General features: G+C 43.6%; 1 protein-coding gene across 4 annotated transcripts in view; it reads left to right on the top strand.

Annotated features, from left to right (window-relative positions):
- Positions 1 to 18,873, top strand: part of FRMD4A (FERM domain containing 4A) — a 523,694-nt gene that overhangs the window by 157,682 nt on the left and 347,139 nt on the right. The window contains exon 1 of one of the 4 annotated variants that reach the window (XM_075599523.1): positions 1,698 to 2,162. The exons of 2 other annotated variants lie outside the window; for them this stretch is intronic. In XM_075599523.1, coding sequence (XP_075455638.1) covers positions 2,070 to 2,162 — 93 coding nt within the window. In that variant the 5' untranslated portion in view covers positions 1,698 to 2,069. Of the gene's footprint in view, positions 1 to 1,697; positions 2,163 to 18,873 lie in introns of those variants that run through there. One more of the 4 variants, XM_075599521.1, reaches the window with a different exon arrangement.

Here is an 18,873-nt window from a genome sequence, read left to right as displayed (position 1 = left end):
CACACACATGGAACCACTTATGAACAAGGAACGATTGTTTTACATAGATCGTTTCCCACATCAAACTAATGTGTTCCATAACTCCTTCACTGCCAGAGGCAGATCCGTTAGCCCGCAAAGGGGTTAACTGCTCGATGTGGGAATTCCAGTGTTACAAACTATATATATATATATGTGTGTGTGTGTGTATAGTATCTAATATAATAAAGCTTAATAGTTTCCACAGAAATAGAATGTAGACAAAAACGGAGTTGAACTGGGATTGAACTGCAGGGGCTTGAGAGAAAGCAGCTTCCTATGTAAAACAAGCCAGTGGAAACACGATACAATACATGGTACCCAAGGACTTATTAAACCGAACGCTCGCGCTTTAATAACTAGTGACATATTTAGAATTCCATGTGAAAATAGCCACAGCATCCCAGTATTTGTGTAGGGGAAAGCAAGGTCTACGATGCATTTTGTTTCCAATTGTTTCCTGTTCAGCTCCTTGTGATATTTTAAAGTCACGGGTCACTGATTAACACTTTGGGGCCTGTTTACTAAACTCTCCCGGTTTGCAAAAGTCGGGCAAAAACTCGTGCAAAAAACCCCAAAACAGAGCCATATTCATCAAAGAAAAGGGATCTCATTAAAAGCAACAGGGATGTTTCCTTTGATCTGGTGCAATTGTTTTGCACGGACTGTGCCTCACGTCTGCACCAGGGAGACGCGAGCACATAACCCCCTACGTGTATCTTTAAAAACTAAAAATCCCGCCCATTCTGCCTGTAGCAAGGACCCAGTGAATAAAAACATATTTTCAAAAATATTTAAACGTTTATCTTTTTAAACAGGCTTTTTCTGGCTCTATGTAACACTGCCCTATGAATGTTACAGTGGTGTTGGTGGGGGAGGGTGTGTGATAGAGTATCACTACTTTTTAATTATCATCCTCGGAGTCCCACACATTTTTATTTACGTACTCAGAGTACGACTGCTGTTCTATTTTCATACTCAGAGTATTACCTTTTTTTTATTTTTTATTTAATTACTTGGCCCCTTGCAGACACACTTACCAGAACAACCTTCCTACTGTCTCTGTACGTTCTTCCTACCAACCAATTAGATTGTAAGCTCTTCGGGGCAGCGACTCCTTCTAATGCAATACTTTTATGTCTGAAAGCAATTCTTCCCTTTATGTGTTATTTGTATTGTTTGTTATTTATATGATTGTCACGTGTGTTACTGCTGTGACACGCTATGTACATTAATGGTACTTTATAAATAAAGATATACATACATACATATGCGTAGCCAACATGCCAATACCTTTTTATTATACTCGACGTACCACTACTTTTTCATTTGCAAACCTAAATTGGCACTTGATTGTATGAGGAAAATGTTATTTGTTGTACAAAGCTTTTCTTGTTTTACAACATCAAGGTCACTCGCGTCTTTCTTAAATACAACTATACCTAGGCATTCTTCTACTCGGGACTTAATGTTTCCGTGATCTGTCCTGAAGTCAAAGCTGGATGTCGGATTTAACATTAATCACAGCACCAGATGGTCATACACCAGATATTCTTTTTAAGGTGGTCATGTGATGCACTGTACACCGCAAACCATTGGGGCAGGGGAAGAGGGGGGGGGGGGATGATCACATGACAGATGTATAATAAGTCCGATAGAGCTTTGATTAGACAAGTGACCTGGTTACCATCTGTAGCTACAAGAAACGAGGTTGACGTTTTTGGAACACACTCCCTGGAAGCAGAATTCTCTCTCTGCACCTCTGCTGCAGAGCAGCCCTGTGGAGAAAGACATGCAGGGAGAACCTAGAGGAAGTCAGAGATTTGCTACTTAAAACATGCTTTTAAGGCAGCGTGTCCCTCCCACCCCCCCTTCAGACAAGCCACATCTTGATTGGTAAAGGTCTCAAAAGTAAAAACAGCTCAGTCATTTGATATACTGTATGAGAAATCTGGAGGAGTCTGCTAGTCATTTTAAAGGAAGTGTTGCACTAGTCTTTGTGCAAAGTCCACCTCTGTTCTGTACACAATCACGTAGACTCACTCACAGGGATGGTGCTTCAGACAGCTGTGACTCCGGGTAGAGCCCGGAGACTTTTGTTCAAAATACCATATGGATCCCTGAGACGGAGAAGCGTTGAGAGGGTAAGTGAACTTTGAGTGCTGTGCAGAATGAAACAAGTGCAAGGGGGAGGGATATCAAATCACAATTGTACCTTTTTTTTTTGGCAGACTTTGTAGGGTGGTGGGAATGTCTTCAAATTTAGTTCACAAAATTATTATTTTTGCGTTTTTTTTTTTCGTGACCGCAAATTTTTGGCCAAAGTTTTCGCTGCTGGCGAATGCGCTGAAAGAGGCTTCCATTTTTTTGCCAGTATTTTGCAAAAATTGTGATATATAAGGGGCCGTGTGACTTAATATCACCTGTCGGAATTTGCTGCGCACGTTGACTTTTATTGCTTGGAGAAATGTTGACCAAGTTTGCCATTTTTGCTACATTTTTAGCAGAAAAAAAATATGGACAAATTTTACCTGAATCGCAAATTTCCGCCAAACAAAATGTCACATATCTAGAAAAGTTTTAGCCTGTTACTATACTGCAGTTAATAACGTTTAGATTGTAAGATCTTTGGCCAAGCGTTGTGTTTTACTACTGTATTTTGCATTCTGTATCTTGTCAGTGCTGTATACACAGGTTGTTATTGCAATTCTTATTATCTACACAGTATTCTTGGCATACTACGCTGTTAACGCTGGAGGCCTATGGCTGGAAAAGTGGTAGTAAGTTTAAAAACTTGTGATAAGACATTTCTTAAAGTAGAACAATACTGGTATAAAACATATAAGGTTGGGCATCAAGAGTCAGATTGCAACCGTATAAATCTTTTTAAAAGATTCAGTAGATAATCAATAGAGTAGATGCTTTAGTTTGAATAAGCATACGAAGATTGAATTAAAATGAATAAATAATTATGCACAGAATACAATCTTATGCATGTATATTATGTTTGTCTAACCCTCTTAAGTACATGGGAAATTTGTAATACATTCCACGTGCCTCCAGTGCTGAATGCAGTTACAAGCTATAGTATTTTTCAAAGACATTGGGGGCAATTTTAAATAAAGGGTGCACCATTTGAACATTTGTGAATACAAAAAAACATTTACTGATGAACACGTTTTCCTTTTCCTTTACAAAATAAAAAAAACAAATTGTTCTAGCGTTTCTTCAATTTGCAGACAGCAGGATTTAATAATGAACCCCCACAGTCATTCTTTCTCTTTTGGCATCAAAATCTCATTGTGTTCCTTTATACACAGGTTGCTGGCATTACTGCTATTATATTACATTAAGAGACATGTACAGAAGTAACAAAGGAGGGAGTGGGAGTACTGTGCTGTAGGAATGATGCTTCTTGGTGGACCAGCAAGTAGTTGATATGTTGCATGCTTTGGAAGCTCTCGGTGTCCTTCATCGGGTATTGCAGAATTAAAATACATGGCAGGGTTGCCAACAGATACATTCTTTTGGATAGTATATATTACTCTAAACTGAGACTAATGTAACAAAGAGACTAAACAGAACTGAACCCTACACCACAGTAATTGTAACGGTTTGATCTCTTAATTCTGTCTAACACCATTCAGACAGCAATAGGAAAAACACAGCGGGGAGGTATAACCGGGGAAGACAAGTTAGGTTAATATCACTGTGGTATCGAGGATGAGTAACAGAAGTGAGTAACAAGAGGAAATCAAACCCCTCTCAGGTCTCACATCATCATGATTAAAAAATGATTTACAAATACTTGCGTCAAAAACGGTGTCAGATTTAAGGGCTTACCCCATATTCGCCGAAGTCAATGGGGAAATGCGGGCGACAGTGGTTCGATCGCCCGCTTCGGTGGATATAGAATGAGCCTCTTAGCCCCTAAGCATGTCATTGCCCTGTGAATGCTTTGGCCCTTGGAGCGGCTAAGAAAGGACGGCAGTCTTTGTCTCCAAGTTTCAGGAGGCAGCTTGGCAAGTATTGATGATGTTTGCCAATATTTGCATACATAATGGCGATGTGTGCACTAATCGTGCATATTGGCAAATAGCCTTCACCTGAACATATCGCACATTTGCACATTTCTTACATATGTCACAGGAACTGTGGACCCACCTTCAACCATTACACCGTTCTGTATTTTGATGTTTCATTGTGTTGAAGTCTGCTCACCTTGATCCTTCTTTATCATTATCTCTCTGCCGCAAATTTGGTTAAATATTAGTGGGAAAAAGCAGCACCAGATTTATCAAAGTGAAAAATCTCATTAGTCTCTCTTGGATTCATTGGAAGTTAGTCACTAAACTGCGGTAATACTGACCAGGGCACCATCACATGGAAATGTCCATTGACTTTACCACTATTACCACATAAGGAATAACCCCTGTTGTATTTCATACATCTGGTGATGTGTTTTGCGTGACTTTGATAAATAGCTCTCTACATTAAACCACGTGGACGATCGTGATGTTATCGATCCTCCATTGGCATGTTTCATATGACAAAATAAATGTTTTTTTGGGCCTGGAGTCATCAAAGACCCATGCAGGGTATCCGATTGGCTTGAATGGCAGCTACAGATCAGGCTCGATACCCTGCATCGGGCTTTGATGATTACTGGGGTACAGGTGACAGCATTTTCATGAGTTATGCTGCAAGAGACTGGAAAGGGGAACTTTTCAATATGTTAGGATCTAAGGCGGGGATAAGGAATTCGCCCCTGCCGACGCCATACTGTAAGGTAGAGGAACAATGAGAACCGATAGGAGTTCATTTCTTATGTATAGTGGCATTAGAAGCAGGCTCTGTAACTTAATCTAAGCAGTATAGCACGGGTTTTAGATTTGTTTACAGGGCCTTAGGCAACGGCAGCCGTGTCTTTCCAGAACTCTCGCTGTAAGCTGAGGCAAGTTGATTTGAGGACAGTATGAGAACACGATGTGCATCTGAGGCGGACAGCTTTCCCCGATTCCCAATATCGTGACTGCCCTATTTCCTTGTATCAGGTTGTATTTTGAAACTACAACTATGACTGTACATCATATGAAGTCTAAAAAAATGTCAGACAGTCACAGCATTAATCTAAGTGTCCCCGGTGAGGAACGCGGGCAGCATTGCAATGAAAAACCGGAGCAGCTTCGGTCAAATGAATGTTATGACATTTATTCCTTCAACAAATCTGGTGCAGTTTCCATGTTACACGTTTTCTCCAGTTTTGCAGCGGTGAGTCTTTTGATAAATGGCCCCCACTGTGTTTCCTTCGGCCTTATCGTGGATATAAACGAAGGAATGTGAATGCTGTTTCTTGGCGTGAAATGAATGGTTATAACAGGCATTTTTATCCCGCGTCCTGGGGCCTATTCATTGCCCTGCAAAACTCGTTCCAAAATAAATTGCCATTTAAAGTGGTACAAGTGGTGTGTTTTCACTGTGCTCATCAAGAATTTTCTATGCAGCCAAATTACGGTCTAGGACATTTGGTCGCGGCTATTTCGCCGCGACCAAATGGCAGCGACTCTCTCTGCTGCCAGCTTCCACCAGCAATCACTTCACCGCCGTCTGCTAAGGTAAATAAACCCCCTAAACTAAAACCCCTTACCCTAAAACCCCCTACCCTAAAAAAAACCCAACCGTAAGCCCTTACCCTAAAACCCCCTACCCTAAGCCCTTACCCTAAAACCCCCTACCCTAAGCCCTTATCCTAAAACCCCCTAACCTAAGCCCTTATCCTAAAAAACTCTACCCTAAGCCCTTATCCTAAAACACCCTACCCTAAGCCCTAACCCTAAAGAACCCTACCCTAAGCCCTAACCCCAAGAACCCTACCCTAACCGATCAAACCCCTAAATTAACCCCCTACCCAACTGCTAAAACTCTAAAATGAACCCTCTACCCTAACCAATAAATTACCTTCGAAGCGGCCGGCGGCGGAGGTTTCAGCAGCAAATTGTCTGCGGTGGAGGCTCCGTGTGCGGCAAAGTGGCGCCCGCCATTTGGTCACAGCAAAATGACCGCTACCAAAGGTCCTATTCCGGCCAAATGCAACCTATGTTAAATATTTGATTGCATATCACATAGATAGATAGATAGAGAGAGAGAGAGAGAGAGAGAGAGAGAGAGAGAGAGAGACTCTCACTCTCTGTGGCATTACGTGCAATCTCACAATTTATGCAACAGCATGTAAATAACGAGTATGGATCACTTGCACATAATATAACCACATCACACGGAATTTCATAGCCAGCTTTTACCCAACCATGTCGTGTGTCACTTGTAAACTTTGCCCTGCATAAGATGTGAGTTTTTGGACACGTAATAATGGTGTGCACTGTGTGCTCATTATCATGTCATTTCCCAGAATCCCTTGCTGCAGTGGAAGCACTGTATGCTAAGAGATAAAGGGGAAAGGCGGGGTTGCAGACTTGTCTAAGACATGTGAATGTGCTCACAAGTGATATTTTATTTGCTGTACAATGGTATGTGTCAAATTCTACGTCTAGTTTTTTATTTCCCATTTTATGATTTTTTTTAAAAAAGTCACAAAGTCTGACTGACCGTAAACTCATCTAGCAACGTAAATAAAACACACTTTATCACCAAACCTGTTTCATTAGACACAGGCAGTGGTAGAAAAGTATTGTACGCTGCTGAGAGACAGGGATGTCATGCAGTGTGCATGCTTTGTCAGTACCAGCTTCCCCTCATGGGAAGAAATGACTCCGTTCCACACATGGGCCGTTATGGCTCTCAGGGCTGCAGCATTCATTTAACATTCTGAAATCACCTCTTGGAAAATCTCAGCTGGATCTCATTTTATTCCCTCGTATCTCCTGAAGAGATATAATATGATATGGAGAAAAACATTAAAGGCGAACAAAATCAATCTCCGCAGCCATACTGTATGTGTAGGTTCCTTTACCAGTACATTCATACTGTATGGTGCTATTCTATCAGCGTAGCAGAAGTGACACGGACTCATATACTTACAAATCTATGGGACTTGTCTCTTCGCAACTGTCAATAAATTGTTAATCATCCCTTTCAGGGGCCTACAGGTACAATATATTGCAATGTGTTATATTGTTTGAAGACTGCAGCTGTGCCCGTAATAAATATCCTTTAATGGATACAGTGTCACTGAGAATTTCAGTTTTAAAAACATTTCATGGATTCCCAAATAAAATGTCACATTTTAACACTAAAGTCGCTCTCTTTCGGTATCTCTCTCTCTCATTTTCTGTGATATGCAATCAAATATTTAACACACAGTAGGTTAAACTCGATGGACATGTCATTTTTCAATCCTCATCTACTAGGTAACTGTAAATGGATACAATTTGTGAGGGAAAGTGCATGCTGGCGTGTAGCTGTGGAAAAAATCTGGTAGACCAGCATTCAAAATAACATCCCAGAATCCCCCAAAAACTTGCTACATTAGTATATTAATAATTGTTTGTTCTTGTATAGCACTTGCTAGTTTTACGTAGTGCTTTACAGAGACATTTTGCAGACACAATCCCTGCCCTGTGGAGCTTACAATCTATGTTTTTATTTTTTTGTGCCTGAGGCACAGGGAGACAAAGTGACTTGCCCAAGGTCACAAGGAGCTGACACCGGGAACTGAACCAGGTTCCCCTGCTTCAAACTCAGTGCCAGTCAGTGTCCTTACTCACTGATCCGCTACTTCTATACAAGACATTGCATGCACAGCACAGTTAAAGATAATATATGATTATAGGCATGTGTAACAGTTACAGACCAGACTAAATGTGAGCGCTTTAATTCTGAAAGAACTTAGACTGGTGGCGGCAGTGAGAGTCTCCGGTAGACTGTTTCAGTTGTGGGGTGCACGAACATGCAAACGACCCAACGGCGCCAGGAACGATGCCTGCCGTGATAAAGCTGCGGGGGTCCATGCTTTTTATTGGGTACCCCTGCAGTGTTAATCATTCGGTGCCGGGACCACGCATGGCAGCGGCTGCGAGGACACTAAGCTTTGCTACATCTGTAGCTACTATGAGTCTCATCCGGAACTCTTTTATCGTGCCTGCTGCTGTTTGGTCTTAAACTGTGATGTCAGAACCAGCGACGTATTAGAATTAAATAGGAAGCTTTTTTGAAAAAACGTTTGAGGAGTCAACAAATTTTGGGGGAATCTAGGATAAGTTATTTTGGGTCCTGGGCTAATAGATTTTTTTTTTGTACCCTGCGGAGAGGGTGCGGGACACGAGCACCAAGGGAGACAAATGACAAGATTGGTGAGTGCAAGTTCTGAAAGCTTTTTTTTTTGTGTATTGATAAATAGGGGAAAGAGATAATAAATAGATATTGATATGGACAAATTAGGGAATGAGATAACGGGGAAAGGCAGGGTTGCAGACCCTGATATGATTATTATTATTATATGATTGTAAATGTAGCATTTCCAGCTAGAACAGGTGCACATTAAATGGAGTGTATTACGACTCGCGCTTTGTACATATTGTGTAGCAAGAACAATAATTCGCCTTTCTTGTGTCCTATAGCTTTCCCCCTCTCTGATTCCTCATCCTTTATGCAGTTTAATCCCACTATTTGTGTAATGCCCTGTGCACTAATGAAAGTACAAATAATAATGGTTTCGTGGGAACAGTTTGCAGCTGCAGGCAGTGGCATCTCTCTGCCAAATATGTGGTAAAAATAGAAATCATTACTTACTAGGGCCATTGACTTGGTTGGCCAATCAAAATAAGTTCCTCGCACAGGGGCATGACATAATGGCAGCATACTGTAAGCAGACAGCGCATTGTGATGCTGTGTTCACTGCATCTTAGCATCTTAACTTCATTGACTCTGCTAACAATAACATACTATTAGTGCGGGCTATTATTGGAAGTCAGCAGCAGAGAAACAGCAGGATCAAGGCAGTGGCATATTCAGTTTTAAAAATCACCTTAGTTACATAAGATCTGGTTTCATGGACATGCTGTTTTGTGCCTTTGGGGCAATTATTGTGTGAGCTCATCTTTAACACCTTCCATGCCAGCAGCATATGGCAGACCTGAAGGGGCTAATCGTTGCGTTTGCGATGTAAATAATTCATTGAGGGTTTAGGTATTGATGAAAGAGCAATTGGCTTTCCTTCGAAGAGTGCAGCAGGCAAATGTAACAGTGACAGAGATAACCTTTAGCCACCAAATCAATGATTCTTCAGTACAAAATGGCATTTGAATGGAAAAGTGCTGATTTTTATCAGTAAAACTCCATTGAAATATATGAGATTGCTAGTGCTAAAAACTGACTGGGACTGCAAATCAGTTAGACTTAGGCTGAGTCCATAGAAGGACAGTCAGCGCTGAGCCGCGTGGACGCTCCGTGATGAGCCCCGTCATACTCAATGAGGATGTCTTGAGAGGGGGCTCCCGCGAGCGTCCGCAGGCGTGCTGAGGCGCAGGGATTTTCAGCCGACAGCAGAACCTGTTTCTGAGCGCGCTGTCGGCTGAAAACCTCCAATCAGAGCAAAGCAGTGTCAACATCACGACGCCGTGACGTCGGCGCCGGCGCTTCGCAGGCTATTGGCCCAGTGATGTCAGTGCCCCGCCTCCCCCGCCTCCCGATCACGCACGCTGGCTCATCTGCTAGTTCATGCAATCGCTCCTGATTGCGCAGACGAGCCTCTGCGTCAGTGCGGAGGAGCGCGGCTCCCCCCTCTATGGACGCTGCCTTACAGAAAATCAGGGAGAGTTGACAGGTGTTACTTGAGTAAGTATTAATAACAGAGGAAGATACACTGTGTTTGCAATTAACTGAAATCTCTGCCATTAAATACCATCATTCTCATTTCTGCAGTTACTTCATTTCAATTCTATAATTGTAGTAGTTCTGAAGATGTCATTGCTGAATATTTGGCTCGCAGGGAAGTTAAAATGGCGGGAGACCATTGCTACAAGTGAAGGTACCAGTGGTTGCCATGGAAACCGGAGCTGCAATTGGAAAAATCGAGCTTAAAAAAAAAAAAAAGCACAAAACAGACCACTTCGTGTGACGACTTCACTCTCATGTTTGGGAAGCTTGCAGGCTATGAAGGTGCAGTTCCACTTGGGACCCAGTTGAGCCCATTTGCAGAATGACTGAAATCCACGGAAAGTTTTGCAGCAGTCGCCAAATTTAGCATACATTTTCCATTCAACCATTGTAGTGCCAATCAGGGCACTATCACACAGAAATCCCCAGGGTCTCCAAAGTGTGGGTAAACACATGATCCCTCAGTGAGATATTGTCCCTCATCATCTTTTGGAGAACATTTTCGTGACTGTAGACACCCAAAATCCACAAAGGCTGTGAATATGCACAAAAGTTTGGCTATTTCTAGTTGTAAATGGACACAAGCTGTAGCAATCAGTCTGGGACATTTGGTCATGGCTATTTTGCTGCAAACAAGTCGCCGCCCGGCCAAGGAAAGCCCCATACCTTACTCCGTACCCTAAAAATCCTTATCTAAGTCCTTAATACTAACACTACCCCCTACCCTAAACATTTCAACCCCCTACCCTAAAAGCTTTATACCCTAAAACTCCTTACCCTAAACTGAAACCCCTTACCCTAAACTCACCCTAATCCCCTTCCCTAAGAACCTTAACCCCTTACCCCAATTCCCTACCCTAAAAACATAACCCGTTACCCTAAAACCCCTATCCTTAGCCTCCTACCCTAACCACTAAAACCCCTTATGTTAACTTATCTTACTGGCGAAGCGGCCGGCGGCTGAGTGTCCAGTGGAGGAGCGGCTGTGACAAATGGTCCCTCGGTGGCCAAACACCAGCGGTGACTTGGTTCATCATCAGATGTCCTATTCCGGTAACAATAGCTTCTGCAGATATCTCCATTAGGCCAGAAGGCTGTTTACTGGTCTTGTAGCAGTGATCTTTGTCAGATAAAAGTTATATATATATATATATGTAACAGTGTTTCCCCCACCCCTTGGGAGATTCCCCTGTTACCAGGTGTATGGGGCATGCTACCTGTTGGCTCACAGAATGCTGAGGTGTCCGGTGATGGTTGTGGGGACTTCAGGACAGACTTCTGGGGTATATACCCGACATTGACTCCATGGTACACAGAGCCTCCATCTGCCGTAAGCTCCAGATGTATGGAGGCGATCTCCTACGGTATAAACGGTTACCTCTCCCGCCAGTAAGATCACACACTAGGCTGGAGATATATTCAACTGGAACTGGTTTTATTCCTGTACACTTCAAAGCAACACAGCAGTCCTCTGCCTAACACAGTCTCTGTTCTGGTCTCTGGATCAAGATTGTCCCTGGACCTGCACTATGGGTCAAGGGCCCCCACAGCAGTCCTAGTTCTTCCCCAGCCCTCTAGCAGGACATGGGGAATAGGTAATCACTCACTCCTCCCCTTCGGGAAGAGGCCCAGGACCTGCCAGTGCAGGCAGTCCGTTGTGATACCTTGTCTCTCTCACGGTAGAAACACACTAGTGAATTTTGAGTTGCAACTCCCTTACGTACAGTAGGGGTAAGGTACTAGGTCTGAACCCGGGACACTCAGGCCTAATCCCACCTCCTCCCCTGACACTCAAGGGAATGCCGGTCTGGGGAAAACCCATGATTGGTACTGGCACTGTCTGCACCAGGCCTTGCATACCAGTGAGGGCAGAATGGTAGCCAGAAACCAACCATGGCTACATATATATATATATATATATATATATATATATATATATATATATATATGTGTGTGTGTGTTTGAGACCTAAAATCATTAAGCTTCTAAGTCTCTAATCCTGGCTTTGTCACTCCATCTCAGTGTGACGTTGTCTAAATCGTCGAATCTCCTGGCTTACTTTGGTATTATTGGATAAGAGTATTATTCTTTTTCCTTTTCACTGTTCCACGCTGAACAGCTGCCACATGGAAGATGTTTTGTCGTTTGTTTTCATGTCCTCTTGCAAAGTCAGAACAGCAGTTTTATAACAGCAGCACAATTGCAATTTATTAAAATGACCGCACTGCTTTTAGGACATTTGTTTTTGGCATTCATTGGCAGAGACAGTTCTACCCAGCCACCTATTCATTGTCCGGAAAAAAAAACACCTACTTCTCTTAAATGCTGTGTGGTCATTTTTTTTTATTTGATCAAATTATATTTTTTGAAGTGAAAATGGTGCCATAATGAAATACAGCAAATGAAAATATCACTTGTGAGCACATTCACAGGTCTCACACAGGTCTGCAACTCTGCTTTTCACCATTATCGCCTAGCATACAGTGCTTCCACTGCAGCCAGGGATTCTGGGAAATGACATGCAAATGAGCACATTACACCGCTTTTAAGCACAGCCTGGGTTACAGAAGTGCAGAGCCAGTAAACCTACTCACAGACAGCTATTTCGACCTTTTGCGTCTCTTCAGTGTGAGGCTGGTTATACTGGCTTTGCAATGGGAAGTTGGAATAGGTTTCAACCACACCTTGTATAAGTTATGGTGGGTAAAAAAGTTACTTATATAATTAAATACAGAAGAAACATGTAGCTGTATTACCCGACAAATAATAATTCCACTTACAGGCTGGGAGAGCCTGGAGATCTCCTGGAATCCTACTGAATCTTACAGGATCCTTTTTAATGTTAAGTGAGGTCTGAATTAAAAGGGTGGGTCCCCACCTTTTATATCTAGGGAGTGGCATTTATCTTGCACCCAGTAACGGGGCAGATTAAAGATGGTTACATATCACCCATCCTGACATGTGACCTTCCAGCACTTTTCAGGCATCACCAGGCCAAACCAGGGTTGCCACCTTCTACTGAAGGCCAACCCGGAGAAAATGTTATTTGGTGCGGCGGCACCTCCCGACCTCCTGCTGCAAATCCCCCTTCAACTGCCGTGAACATGGCTGTCATGTAGCGTCCCGTTGTCATGGCAACGCGGCGTCAGCCATGTTCACTGCAGTTGGAGGGGGAATTGCAGGAGAATACCGGAGAATGCCAGACACGCCGCCGCAGCACTCCTAACCGAGCCGCCACCTGGAGATTGACAGGATAAACCCGTATCCCGGAGGTAAGTGCCCGAAACCCGGAGTCTCCGGGTGAAACCCTGAGAGGTGACAACCCTGGGCCACACATGTGCCTGGAAGCGCAACATTTTAGTAACAATATAGGGGAACTGACTCGAATACCAGGGCTGACATGCAGGGCAAAGGGAATATTTTAGCAGGGTGATATATATATATATATATATGTATATATAGTTAAGCAAATGAGCATACAGTAATATTTCCATTTGCTATATATATATATATATATATATATGCAAATATAGCTGTATGCTCATCTGCATGTCTTAGGCAGGTCTGCAACCCCGCCTTTCCCCATTATCACCCAGCATACAGCACTACCACTGCAGCAAGGGATTCTGGGAAATGACATGCAAATGAGCACACAGTTTCACTTTTTGCCTCAATAACCATTTTTAACATGGTTCCCTATAGGCTTAAGCTTGCTGCATGGTCACAGCTTTGAGCACAGCCAGGGTTAAGGTGCATACCCAGAAAACCACCCACAGACAGCTGTTTCGACCTTGATGGGTCTCATCAGTGTGGGGTTGATTTTACTGGGAATGCAAGAGAGGCTAATGTATATATATATATATTATTATTATTTTTACCCTACATCTGCTATTTTTCTGTGTCTGTTAAATAGTCTTCTATTTGAAAAGATAGTGTATCATCAAATATATCTGATATTTTGTTCCATAATCTAACTGTATTAGAAAATATAAAGAGACAAAGCCCCCCCCCATCCCCCTCCCCAGATCATAAAGCAAAAAATATATAATTTAAGAAGAAATATCTGTAAGCAGTTTCTTTACAAATGACTGTGCTGCACAGAGCATTCAGTAATGCAAGAGCACCCATGCAGTTAATTGAATTTACTGTAAAGAGCACTGCAACTATGCGGCTGTATAATAAAGTACTCTGCTTTTTCTTATGTAATCACCAGTTAAACACAGACTACACATGAATGTGCTGTCTGGAAATGCAAACCTGGCCCTGCCTTTCAGATCAGTTCTCTAGGTGGCTGCTTTTTTCCAGGGTTGGGTGACAGACTCGCTGTGACGGAGGTAAGGTAGGCTATAAAGTATTAAACGCTCTTTGTTATACAGGTACGGAAAGGATACACTCGGGCGTCCACATGTCTGTTCCAGTCTCTAAAATCTCAATCACCGTGTAATCTGCACACGTTTAGATTCTGGGTTTTTGCATGCAAGTGAGCACATTAAAACTCAACGTGTGAGTATGCTCATTTGCATGTCAGTACCCAGAATCCCTGGCTGCAGTGGAAGCATTGTATGCTAAGAGATTACCATGGGGAAAGGCAGGTCAATATTCGTTGTGATTAAATGAATCAAATGATACCAAGAGGCCAAGAATGACGGGGTGGTTTATGTTGTAATCTCTTGGCGCAACAGTGAAGATGGCATTTGTCTAATTATTATAGAAATTAAGTTTAAAGGTATTTTTTTCCTTACTGTAAGTAATAAAAATGTCATGAAAAGATTGATGAGAGAGGGGGTTAGGGATAAGCCCAGAAAGGTTGGCTTACGTTGTTTTCAATGCAGGAAGTTTAGAATATAAACCATGCATTTGAGATATGAAATTAGAATTCAACAAGAGGAGTGTTTGATGTCAACAAGATACAGGCATACCCCGCATTAACATACGCAATGGGACCGGAGCATGTATGTAAAGCGAAAAAGTACTTAAAGTGAAGCACTACCTTTTCCCCACTTATGGATGCATGTACTGTACTGCAATCGTCATATACGTGCATAACTGATGTAAATAACGCATTTGTAACAGGCTCTATAGTCTCCCCGCTTGCGCACAGCTTCGGTACAGGTAGGGAGCCGGTATTGCTGTTCAGGACGTGCAGACAGGCGCATGCGTGAGCTGCTGTTTGCCCATTGAGCTAGATGTACTTACTCGCGAGTGTACTTAAAGTGAGTGTCCTTAAACCGGGGTATGCCTGTATGTGAATTCTCATATTGCAATCTCCAATGACCTCTTTGGAGCAAGCCTGTACTGTCATGTGTTAACATATTAGGGGTTTCTGTTTATTTGATCCTTATTATTTTAAGAAACTGTGTGCATTTTATACTGTATGTTCTTGTAATATTTTTTTTCCTGTAATATAAGCAATGTACTATTTTTGTATATTAAATATAAAATGTAATATGTAAATCTTTGGACTCTGATTGGACTTTGCACGCTGTGTAGGGTGATTTACATTTTCTGATACATTTTGCTACAACAGATATTTGTGTGTTAAGTGCATATTTTCTTTAGTAAACAGGGACCAAAGACTCTGCAAATTAATATGTGGTCATTCTTTGGTGGCGGAAGCGAAGTAAAAATATATATTGGGACGGATTGAGGGGAGGTATTATTCATTTGAGGGACCTTGCACAGGTAAAGACTGGGTAAGCTAGATAGCTGTGTGTATTAACACTTCACATATACAAGTCACATGCTCACAGGTGTGCCTTTCGTGACAAGATCTTTCTATTTTTGCTGTTTTTCCTCTTTGAGAATTGATTTGAAGACCTTTTTTGAGTGATCAGGACGACTCTATAAAGCTGCACAGTATTATATAGGGCTCTTAATATAAAAGACTTAGAATCCCATAACTGGTGACATACATGATACTTTGATATGTTTTAATAAGTTACATATTTTATTTTCCTTACATTATTGCTTGCAGTAGTACTGGGCATATTCTGTGGTCAAAGTGTAATTGTACCAGGGTGGATGATTCACAGTATCACTATATTCTTGGCACACACGTATTCCTCTATTTATTGAAAGAAAAATATATTTATTTTAGGAAGCAATTTGTAGCAAAGACTTCGGGTAGAAGGGGTAATTCTATATATGCTAAAGTGGCTGTTCAGACCGTTTCCTGATTTGCTTCAACAGGGATTTTTGGCCAAAAAAACATCACGAGCGGCCACTTTGGACAATATAGATTAAGACCCAAAAAGAACTGCACAAGTCAACCCAAAACCTACTTAACCGACTGTTTGATCTTTTAAGGCTGCTACCACATTTATTCAAAGTTTAGCTGGACAAACAAATATTCACCAGCTTTTCCCTATTTGACTAGGTGGAGTTCTTTATGACTTAGCATTGCTCAGTAAATTTGGACGTTGCCTCTTGTTGTACACCACCTAGCCAGACGTCTTGGATGTTGTCACAGAATACCGACAGATGCCGCAGACATTATCGCCTGGTTCAGTTTGTTTGATCGGAGACGGGGTATACGATAAATACCGTGCCAGCTGTCACGCAATATCATGCTATGACAAGAGTGGCAACATCTGCTACATCTGTTTGCCACATATCTTTAACCCTACGTTTGTAAGCAGTTAGCTTCTTTCTTCACCAAGGTACAAATGGATCCATCCAATAGTTTTAAAATTAGATTCATGGAAGCTTCCAATTCCTCGCCCTCATTTTAGAACACGGACTGACTGGGCCTTATTTCCAGATCTGGATCAATGAGATAACCTGTTTATTCTAATTTTCTAAAAGCTTATACACTTGCAGAAGCATTTTGTTGGATTCATGGGGTTAACGGGTAACCCCACTAACTCTCTGATTTCTATTTCCAATAACAATTCATTTATAGTAGGGTCTCTATTCGATATGATCTGAAGCGGTCCGTGCTGGAGAGAATTTTTATTCCCATTTCTTTGAATGGAGTTGAACTCTTCTCCAGCCAGAAGAAGGCAGCTTCCTCGGGGGCCACCCGATCCGACCGCGCTATAACCGGGGTCGCGCGAATTTTTTTTAAAATGGCCGCCGCGCACCCGATCGGGAGGAGGGAGGAGGGGGGAGGAGGCGGAGTGAGGCGCCGGCAGCCCCACATGATCTCCCAGCAGCCACCGCACTTCCTTAGCAGCCACCGCACTTCCCCCAGCAGCCCCACACGACCCCCCCAGCAGCAGCACACGATCCCCCCAGCAGCCCCACACGATCCCTCCAGCAGCCCCACACGATCCCCCCAGCAGCAGCACACGATCCCCCCAGCAGCCCCACACGATCCCCCCAGCAGCCCCACACGATCCCCCCAGCAGCAGCACACGATCCCCCCAGCAGCCCCACACGATCCCCCCAGCAGCAGCACACTATCCCCCCAGCAGCCCCACACGATCCCCCCAGCAGCCCCACACGATCCCCCCAGCAGCAGCACACGATCCCCCCAGCAGCCCCTAACGATCCCCCCAGCAGCAGCACACGATCCCCCCAGCAGCCCCACACGATCCCCCCAACAGCAGCACACGATCCCCCCAGCAGCAGCACACGATCCCCCCAGCAGCAGCACACGATCCCCCCAGCAGCAGCACACGATCCCCCCAGCAGCCCCACACGATCCCTCCAGCAGCCCCACACGATCCCCCCAGCAGCAGCACATGATCCCCCCAGCAGCCCCACACGATCCCCCCAGCAGCCACACACGATCCCCCCAGCAGCAGCACACGATCCCCCCAGCAGCCCCACACGATCCCCCCAGCAGCAGCACACGATCCCCCCAGCAGCCCCACACGATCCCCCCAGCAGCCCCACACGATCCCCCCCAGCAGCAGCACACGATCCCCCCAGCAGCCCCACACGATCCCCCCAGCAGCAGCACACGATCCCCCCAGCAGCCCCTAATGATCCCCCCAGCAGCCCCACACGATCCCCCCAGCAGCCCCACATGATCCCCCCAACAGCAGCACACGATCCCCCCAGCAGCAGCACACGATCCCCCCAGCAGCAGCACACGATCCCCCCAGCAGCAGCACATGACCCCCCAGCAGCAGCACACGATCCCCCCAGAAGCAGCACACGATCCCCCCAGCAGCCCCTAATGATCCCCCCAGCAGCAGCACATGATCCCCCCAGCAGTCCCACATGATCCCCCCAGCAGCAGCACATGACCCCACAGCAGCCCCACACGATGCCCCAGCAGCAGCACCACCAGAGGTAGGTGGGGGGGGGTGGGGGTGCTGTGTGCCTACCTGTGTCTGTGTGCTGGCTGTGTGACTGTCAGTGTCTGTGTGCTTTGTGCTGTGTGCTGTGTGCTGTGTGCTGTGGGCTGTGTGCTGTAAAAAAAAAATATATATATTATTATTATTAAAAAAAAAATCATTTCGGGGGTCCATGCTGAAACCGCGTTATATGCGGATCCGCGTTATAGCGGATCACGCTATAACGGGTTTGAGCTGTATATTGAATAATTGTTGTCTAAATTTGCCCTGACACATACCTCGTTGGCCGGATTCCCCACTTCAAAGTATAACACCCTCATTTACCTTCACAATGCAATATACCAAGTTTTATATCATCAAATACTCCAGGTCCAATTGAGGACAGTGTCATTTTTATAGAAGAAAATGCTATTTTAGTATAAATATGGCTAGAGCCTGAAATAGGTTTCAATATTAATTAATGTAGCTAGATAGTGTCTGTTACACACCATAAACAAAGGTCTGTAATGACATGATTCTTACTGCTCTCGGTCTGTGACACAAGGAAAGCATTAGGAATACTGTGTCCCATTGGGTTCTCGGTAGGAGATAAATGAGGAAATAAATAATTGCTTCGTTTTTAACATGTACAATGCTGAAAAGACCCGGAACACAATTATTCATCATTGTTGACATTTTAATACACCGGGGTCTATTTTTGTTGTTTTCGTATCTTTTTCACACTGTTTAATTCCCCATATTACACAAAAGGAATCCCAGACACATTGCTGTAAAAAAA

The sequence above is a fragment of the Ascaphus truei genome, chromosome 5, assembly GCF_040206685.1.
Source record: "Ascaphus truei isolate aAscTru1 chromosome 5, aAscTru1.hap1, whole genome shotgun sequence".
In the NCBI taxonomy this organism is placed as follows: domain Eukaryota; kingdom Metazoa; phylum Chordata; class Amphibia; order Anura; family Ascaphidae; genus Ascaphus; species Ascaphus truei.
The sequence above is the reverse complement of the archived record's forward strand: the minus strand, read 5'-3'. Positions and strand labels throughout refer to the sequence as shown.